Below are 9,057 nucleotides of genomic sequence, written 5' to 3' on the forward strand. Positions count from 1 at the left end.
TTTATTCAATAAGAATTAGTTAATTTAATAGTTAATTTATATTTTTATATATAATATAATTATAATTAAAAATAGCTTAAAAAATCAATTATATAATAATTTTTGAATAAATACTCAGTTTGGTATTTGAAACTTCACACTTATATCAAGTTGGTCTTCAAATTATATTTTAATCAGCTTAATGTTCAGTAATTATTTCAATGAATCACATAACTTTCTATCGGCTCTTTATGCAATCACTCCAACTATTAGTAAGAGTAAGAATTTCTTTGTTTTGGTAAAAAGTAAAAACTATAGTTAGTATAGAAAAAGAATTAATCATTTTTCTTAAAAGAAACTAAGAAAGTCTAGTAACGAGTTGATTTAAATCTTGTTTAGAAACTAACATATGCAAGTGAAGCATTTACCTAATCATTTCTCTGCTTGGTTTGACGGTTTGACCCCTCCCTTGAGGGTGCTGCTGCTTTTCTGGGGCGTTTCCTCCGCGAGCTGAGGGGAGTAAGCTTCAAGTCCAAAATAATGTCGGAATTGAATTGAACAAACTTGAAAAGTTGAAGATGGTGCACAGCGCTTACGACTGTGTGGAGCTGGTTGCCGATTGCCCTTCCAAGATCGATGCCGTCGAATCCTACGGCTCCAAGCTCCTCGCCGCATGCTCCGATGGATCTCTCCGCATCTACTCTCCCCAGTCCCACTCACAACCCTCCGATCACCACTCTCCCCTCCACCAAGAACCTTACGCGCTCGAGAAGACCCTCGCCGGTTTCGCCAGGAGGCCTCTCATCTCCATGGAGGTCCTCCACTCCAGGGAGCTCCTCCTCTCTCTCTCCGAATCCATCGCCTTCCACCGCCTCCCTTCCTTCGAGACCTTCGCCGTCATCACCAAGGCCAAGGGCGCCAACGCCTTTGATTGGGACGATCGCCGCGGCTTCCTCTGCTTCGCTCGCCAGAAGCGCGTCTGCATCTTCCGACATGACGGTTATTATTATAATTTTTTCCGTTACAAATTCAACCGTTAGCTAATTTGTTGAGATTTTGTTATGGAATGTGGTTGTGTGTGGTTGCAGGTGGGAGGGGATTCGTAGAGGTGAAGGAGTTCGGTGTTCCGGACGTGGTGAAGTCCATGTGTTGGTGCGGTGAGAATATCTGTTTGGGGATTCGAAGAGAGTATGTCATTCTCAACGCTACAAACGGCGCTTTATCTGAGGTCTTCACTTCCGGTAGACTTGCGCCACCGCTAGTAGTTTCTCTCCCTTCCGGAGAGCTTCTTCTCGGAAAGGTATCTGCTATTATCTACTCTTTGATATAATGTGAATTTGAAAACTGTGAATATGTGGTGATGATTTACTTCACTGGAAAATGAAATCCATATGCAATGCTGCTGTTACTTTCTTTTTCTTTTTTCTTTTTTTGTTCTGCTGTATATTGTAGATTCTTAGTATTCTTGTTGACTTATTATTGTTCATTTCAGGAGAATATTGGGGTATTTGTGGACCAGAATGGGAAGCTTCTTCCAGAAGGTAGGATTTGTTGGTCGGAGGCACCCACGGAGGTTGTAATTCAGAAGCCATATGCCGCTGCTCTACTGCCAAGATTTGTGGAGGTAGTTGTCTAACTGAGTTTCTTTGAAAATGTGTAACTGTTCCTTTATTATTGTAATTTGTAAGAGAAGCTGTGGATAATTGTTGTGTACTTAAATTGTTTTGTAATTCTTGCATTTTGCAGATTCGATCACTCCGTGATCCTTATCCGCTGATTCAAACAGTTGTTCTTCGAAATGTTCGCCATATCCGACACAGCAATAACTCTACGATACTTGCTTTAGATAATTCTATACATGGCCTCTTCCCTGTTCCTCTTGGAGCCCAGGTCTTGCTTTTATTATGATACAATAGATATCTTTGCCCTTTTGCCATACCATCTGTTTCTGGCTTTCTGGTTCTTAAGGTTGTCAGAGACAAAAAAGTGAACCAAATTACTCCTTTTTATGATTTCTTGTTATAGAAATAGAATGTTGTACATATTTGATTTTATGTGTTAAGTTTTTAACCAATAAGTTAACAGTTCTGTCATTTTGTTGCAGATTGTCCAATTAACAGCATCCGGAAACTTTGAGGAGGCCTTGTCATTATGCAAGCTCCTTCCACCTGAAGATGCAAGTCTGCGTGCTGCAAAGGAGGGGTCTATTCATATTAGGTTATATGCCATTATGAGATTTTTTCCTTTTAATTAAACAAACCATTAGGATGATTGCTTGTGTGTTTTAAGTTCATTATATCATTTTATAGCACTGGTTAATCCTTAAGAAAGGTTCTGTCACTAAGAAACTTATTTAAGCTTTTTGGCATGGAAATAAGTTAATTACACACTAATATCTAGACCGATCCCGCCAGGGAACCAACTAGGGTGTAGCCAACTTCGAGCCAACTAGTTAAAAAATAAGTTCATTACAAAAAGAAAATAACTCCCCACTATTCTAATTTTTTGAATTTCAAGATTAAAAATAAAAACTATTTTTCAACTAGTTAGCTCTAAGTTGGTTACACCCTAGTTGGTTCCCTAGACTTTTTCTATCTCGACTTGTAGTCTTTAAACTTGCTATAGGATAATTATGGTTGAATTCTATTTGATGTTTGCACATTTTATCCAGGATGAATTGTGATCAGTTTGCCAATAAGAGTTCATGTGAAGGATAATAATGTCTAATGTTTGTTTTTTTCTGTTACTAATGCTTCATGTAAAGTTTAGCTTCCTTCAGCTTGTTTTTGGATATTATATAGAGCATATTTTTCAGCTTTATATATTTGTTAATGTTACGAAGACTTGACATGTGAGATTAAGTGAATTATTTCCTTTCAAGTTTCCAACTACTATGTTTTAATCCTGTAATATTGGTAAAGAAATGCCTAATGGTCCATTAATGTGGATGAAATGATTCCCAAGGTAAATGATAAGCATAACATTGTTCGATGAAAGTTTTTGCCTCTCCTGTATTCACTTAGTAGTTAATATCTCTCCTATATTACTTTCAAATTTTCAATCTAATAATTTTGTACTAAGCATTTTTTTTTCAAGCTGTTAGATGTGTTTCTTTATATGTTGTCTCAGATATGCCCACTATCTTTTTGAGAATGGGAACTATGAGGAGGCAATGGAACATTTTCTGGCATCTCAAGTAGATATAACCTATGTTCTTTCTCTATATCCGTCCATTATCCTTCCAAAGACAACTATTGTTCATGAGCCAGAGAAGTTGGACATTTATGGGGATGCTTCATATCTCCCCAGAGGTTCTTCAGGCTTGTCAGATGATATGGAATACCCATCAACATCTCATATGTTAGAATCTGATGAGCATGTGGCACTTGAATCCAAAAAAACAAGCCATAATATGCTTATGGCACTAATAAAGTATTTACAGAAGAAGAGAAATAGTTTTATAGAGAAAGCAACTGCAGAGGGAACGGAAGAAGTTGTTTTAGATGCAGTTGGGAATAACTTTGCATCCTACAATAGATTTAAGAAAACAAACAAGGTAAATTAGGCTAACCCTTTTTTTCTCCTGTTTTTGGTAATTTAATGTATCTCCAATATGTGGTGGCAATGATTATGCTTGGTAAAAGTTAGAAGTGACATCTATCCACTTGGAGTCCAACTATATTAGTTTTATGATTGTAGAAATTTTTTATTGACAATATTACAAAATAGGAACCTACCCAAGTACCGTGGATCTTCATAGGACATTTGTAGCATTGGTGATGAAGCTGTGGGGCACATGATAGCCTTAAATATGTTTTGAAATATTATAAATTTGATAAAAAAAAGTTGTCTGTTTTTATTCAAATTTTAAGAGTTATGATTGTTGAAATTATTGATGGCAGGGGCGTGGTAGTATACCCATTAGCTCCGGAGCTCGGGAGATGGCTTCAATATTAGACACTGCTCTACTCCAAGCATTGCTTCTTACTGGACAATCTTCTGCTGCTTTAGAGTTACTGAGAGGTCTTAACTACTGTGATTTGAAAATATGTGAAGAAATTCTTCAAAAGGGAAATCATCATGCTGCTTTATTAGAACTTTACAAGTGCAACTCATTGCACCGGGAAGCACTTGAACTTCTTCACAAATTGGTGGAAGAGTCAAAGTCTAGCCAGTCAGAAATTACCCATAGGTTTAAGCCTGAGGACATCGTTGAGTATCTTAAGGTAAAGTTTATATTTAGTTGATGACTATCCTTTCAAAAATTTTTTTCTTACAAGTTTTAAAAAGGCTTAGAGGGTGAGCCTCAGCATAAAAGTAAAGTTCTTGCCTTGTGACATACATGTCACAAATCCAAATCTTGGAAACAGCTTTTCAGGGAGCTACTTACATCTAACCATCCCAAGATTCATGTGAGGAGCACAGTGCACTGGTTTGTCCTTTTAAAAGTTTAGAGGACTTTCACGGCAATTCTTTATATTTGCCTGGTGGCATCTGAATTTGACTATATGAGATTCTATACTTCTGTAAAGTGATATCAACTCCGCAACAATTGTTGGTACATATATTGGGCACGTCCTTTAAAAAAAGTGAACATAGGTTTTAGCCTTAGTTGAGATTATTTTGAACGTATTATAAGTTATAATGCACCACTCCCAAAAACATGTGCACGTGCACACAGATACACACACATAACATGGCACTATGTATGCTGAAAACAATTGTATATACATGTTTTTTTTTTGTGTTGGCATATACATGTTTTCCTTTTCTGGCATCTAGCTGTGATGAAAAAGTTTATTTAGTCACTGACAGATTTGCCAAAAAGGTATTCAATTTCCATTTTGCTTGGATACAAGTTCACCCAAGATAAAGTTGTTATTTTATATCCGATCTGCACAAGTTATTTTTTATCCTGTTTTTAACTTGGTTGACTTCTGTTGCAGCCACTGTGTGGGACAGACCCCATACTTGTTCTAGAGTTCTCGATGCTTGTTCTTGAAAGCTGTCCAACGCAAACTATTGAGCTCTTTCTGTCCGGCAATATTCCAGCTGATATGGTGAACTCGTATTTGAAGCAGCATTCTCCAAACATGCAAGCTAGATACTTGGAGCTCATGCTTGCAATGAACGAGAATGCCATATCTGGCAATTTGCAAAGTGAAATGGTGAGGAATCTCTTGCATTTTATCATCGCTGTATGGGCTGAAGCAATTCAAACATATTGCAAAAACATCTTGTGATGATGCTGTAACCACGCTGCTTTTACTATTAGCAGTATTGATGCTTGATGAAAATAATAGTTTCTTTTTATTTATTCTGCAATGTAGGTAAACATCTATCTCTCAGAGGTGCTTGATTGGTACACGGATTTATGTGCTCAACAGAAATGGGATGAGAAGGTTTATTCCCCAACAAGGAAAAAGCTGTTGTCTGCCTTAGAGAGTATATCTGGTTACAATCCAGAGACTCTGCTGAAACGTTTTCCCCCAGATGCATTATATGAAGAGCGTGCAATATTGTTGGGAAAAATGAACCTACATGAACTGGCATTATCTTTGTATGTTCATAAGGTAAATCAAGCATATATACTCTTCTATTTAGTGCAGAGTTTCTAATGCACTTAAGTCATTGCTACCTCTGTGAATTTATCATATAATTTAGTGTACCTTTCATTTGTAGCTTAATGTTCCAGAAATGGCTTTGTCTTATTGTGATCGGGTGTATGAGTCTATGCATCAGACATCGGTTAAATATCCCAACAACATATACCTTACGCTTATGCAAATCTATTTGAATCCTCGGAGGACAACTGCAAGCTTTGAAGACAAAATTATAAATATGTTGTCCCCTCAGAATACCACCACACGAAAAGTTGGTTCAGCAACATCAGTAAAACCTAAAGGAACCCGAGTAACCAAGAAAATTGCTTCAATAGAAGGAGCAGAGGACACAAAAGTTAGTTCAAGCAGCACCGACAGTAGCAGAAGTGATGGGGATGGGGATGAATTTAGTGAGGATGGTTCTACTATCATGCTTGATAAGGTCCTTGATTTGTTGGGACGCAGATGGGACAGAATAAATGGAGCTCATGCCCTTAAACTTTTACCAAGAGAGACTAAATTACAGGTTTGCATTGCTTGCTGCTGCGCTATAGATGGAGACCACTCATAAGTCAGTTTTGGTTGTTCTACTTTTGATTGTAGTGGTTTTGTCAGTGAGAGTTTACTTTTGTAAGATATTGTTTAGTCTCTTCAATCTGGTAAAAGATGTATCTATTATCTGCAGGACTTGCTTTCATTTCTTGGACCCCTTGTTAGAAAATCCAGTGAAATGCAGCGTAATTGCTCAGTCATCAAGAGCCTGAGACAGAGTGAGAATCTTCAGGTAAGAATACATCTATAATTAATATGCATAATATTTTGAGGAGGAATTGTGTAGTTAGACGGTAGACGCTGTAGGATGAATTTATTGTTCTATATCATTACTTCTAGTATTTGTACTGTGGTGATGCAAACGCATTTGCCTATTCAGCTATTTCTATTTTGTTATTTCCTTGGCATGATTCAACTTGCTTTGCACAGGTGAAAGATGAACTCTATAGTCAGAGGAAAGCAGCTGTGAAGATAAGCAGTGAAAGCATGTGTTCTTTGTGCCACAAGAAGATAGGGACTAGTGTTTTCGCAGTCTACCCGAATGGGAGCACTCTCGTGCACTTTGTCTGTTTCAGAGATTCTCAAAATATGAAAGCTGTGGCCAAAGGGTCTCAAATGAGGAGGCGATTATGAAAAGGAAACCCGTATTTCAATTGTTGGTCCTGTTGTATCATCTGTGAGATCTTTTTTGTTTTTGTTTTGTTCTTCTGAAAAGTGAGATTTGATGTGAATGTTGTCGTGTGTTTCCGGTTTAATACCTTTTCTTTTTGGCGTTGTAAATATCGGGTTAGAGACTTACGAGTGTGACACATTTTTGTATTTTGAGCATTGGAAGGGAGCAGTAGATTTTCCACTCATTTCCCCTCTGTTGTATCATTCAACATTATATCATTATATGATCGATGTTAAATTTCAATACCTAATTTTATGGCTTTCATCCTGAACTCCGCCCTCGTAGGTATTTGGTTTGTAATTTAAGTTCACTCTTGAAAATCTCAAAATACTACATGGTCACTCCTCTTGTATTTGCTTATTCACTGATTCATTGATTTATATTAATCTTTTAAGCATCTGATCTTGTAGACTTTTAACTGCCACAAATACATGTGATAAGGAAAAAAGAATGTTTATCACCTATAAATTTTCAAATTGATGTGATAGTTAGTGAATTCGAATAAATAACAGTTTGATTTTTGGAGGGCACTTTTGGGTACTAAATTCATTATTCATATATTATGGTGAAATTCATATATAGTTATTTTCATCTAAAATTGATATTTAAAAATTGTTAAATAATTTGACAAATTTGATTGAATTATTATTTAATATTTTTAATTATCAATTTCATACGAAGATAAATGCAGGTAAATCTTCAAACCCAAATATTTCCTCCTTCCAACATAGTTGAGATCATGTATTCATGATACATTATGTGATATCTTTAGTTAATATATTTCTGGCTTATCATCAAATGGTCCCATGGTCTAGTGGTTAGGACATTGGACTCTGAATCCAGTAACCCGAGTTCAAATCTCGGTGGGACCTTTTCAAATTTTTTTCGTTTTCAATTTCGTTTATGTTGTGCTTGTATTTTCTTAAAAATTTGATCCTCTAAATTTTAAATTTGTACTTTAGAGGTAATTTCTCATATTTATTCTTGGTCCCACTTATAAAATAAATAGTAAGAGATCACACTTTATTCTCTAAAGTGAAATTCAAACTTTAGAAAATCCAAATCTTTTTTTTTTTAAATATAGTGTTTCCCCGAGTTCAGGGACCTTTTCAAATTTTTTTCGTTTTCAATTTCGTTTATGTTGTGCTTGTATTTTCTTAAAAATTTGATCCTCTAAATTTTAAATTTGTACTTTAGAGGTAATTTCTCATATTTATTCTTGGTCCCACTGGTCCCACTTTCTTCTCTTTTTCATCACTAATAACACTAATATTTTGCTAACAACTTTATTAGTTCTGATTTTTTCTGATGTTATCATTAAATAATTTTGGATTTTGGTTTAGTTTATTTTGGTTCATTTGTGGATTAATTTCAGTTTATTTGTGTGTTAATTGAGATTCACCTGATGCTGCTGATAAGTATTGACCAAATTTTTTATTCTTTAAGTAATTTCGGTTCATTTCTTAGTTTAATTGAAATTCATTTGGATCTAGAAATGAATTCGATATATTTTTGTTGATGATTGAGTCTTTTTGACTGCTTGGTCAAATTTGAACTAATTTCGGTTCATTTGTGTGTTAATTGAGGTTCACTTTATGCTGCTGATAAGTATTGACCAACTTTTTTATTTTTTAAGTAAGTTCGGTTCATTTGGATCCAAAAATGAATTTGATGTGTTTTTATTGATGATTGAGTTTTTTTTTTACTGCTTGTTCAAATTTGAACTAATTGAATGGAATAGAGTAGAATATAATACAATTGAATAAAATGATAATGAATAATTTCATTCTCCTTTGTTAAAAAATTTGGTCAATACTTATCAGCAGCATCAAGTGAACCTCAATTAACACAAATACATTGAATTTATTTCTGGATCTAAATAAACCTCAAATAAACTAAGAAATGAACCGAAATTACTTAAAGAATAAAAAATTTGGTCAATACTTATCAGCAGCATCAGGTGAATCTCAATTAACACACAAATAAACTGAAATTAATCCACAAATGAACCAAAATAAACTAAAAAATAAACCAAAATTATTTAATGATAACATCAGAAAAAATCAGAACTAATAAAGTTGTTAGCAAAATATTAGTGTTATTAGTGATGACCACAACAAAAGAGAAGATGTTTTGCGTTATTGAAATATGCGTATGTACACGTTGGTGTGATAAAAGTGATATTTGTTAAGTTTGGACCAACTTAATTAGATTTAGTTGCCAAAAACAGTTAGATGTGTAACTGGACTG

At 35.1% G+C, this 9,057-nt stretch overlaps 1 protein-coding gene and 1 non-coding gene across 3 annotated transcripts; both read left to right on the plus strand.

The window, feature by feature from the left end:
- On the plus strand, window positions 382–7,069 carry LOC107642875 (vam6/Vps39-like protein). 2 transcript variants are annotated; one of them, XR_002362382.1, is made up of 12 exons: window positions 382–978; window positions 1,068–1,279; window positions 1,472–1,603; window positions 1,726–1,869; window positions 2,084–2,196; window positions 3,109–3,535; window positions 3,882–4,205; window positions 4,926–5,147; window positions 5,310–5,552; window positions 5,662–6,153; window positions 6,268–6,366; window positions 6,564–6,640. XR_002362382.1 is itself a non-coding variant. In XM_016346374.2 (12 exons), the coding sequence occupies exons 1-12, from the start codon at window positions 558–560 to the stop codon at window positions 6,765–6,767; spliced, it is 2,988 nt and encodes a 995-aa protein (XP_016201860.1). In that variant the 5' UTR covers window positions 384–557; the 3' UTR covers window positions 6,768–7,069. The 2 variants fall into 2 exon arrangements, 1 of the variants encoding a protein (XP_016201860.1); XM_016346374.2 differs by having other exon boundaries at window positions 384–978; window positions 5,662–6,108; window positions 6,564–7,069.
- On the plus strand, window positions 7,608–7,679 carry TRNAQ-CUG. Its single transcript has one exon. It is a non-coding gene; the product is annotated as a tRNA-Gln (tRNA).

The sequence above is a fragment of the Arachis ipaensis genome, chromosome B05, assembly GCF_000816755.2.
Source record: "Arachis ipaensis cultivar K30076 chromosome B05, Araip1.1, whole genome shotgun sequence".
Classification (NCBI taxonomy): Eukaryota; Viridiplantae; Streptophyta; class Magnoliopsida; order Fabales; family Fabaceae; genus Arachis; species Arachis ipaensis.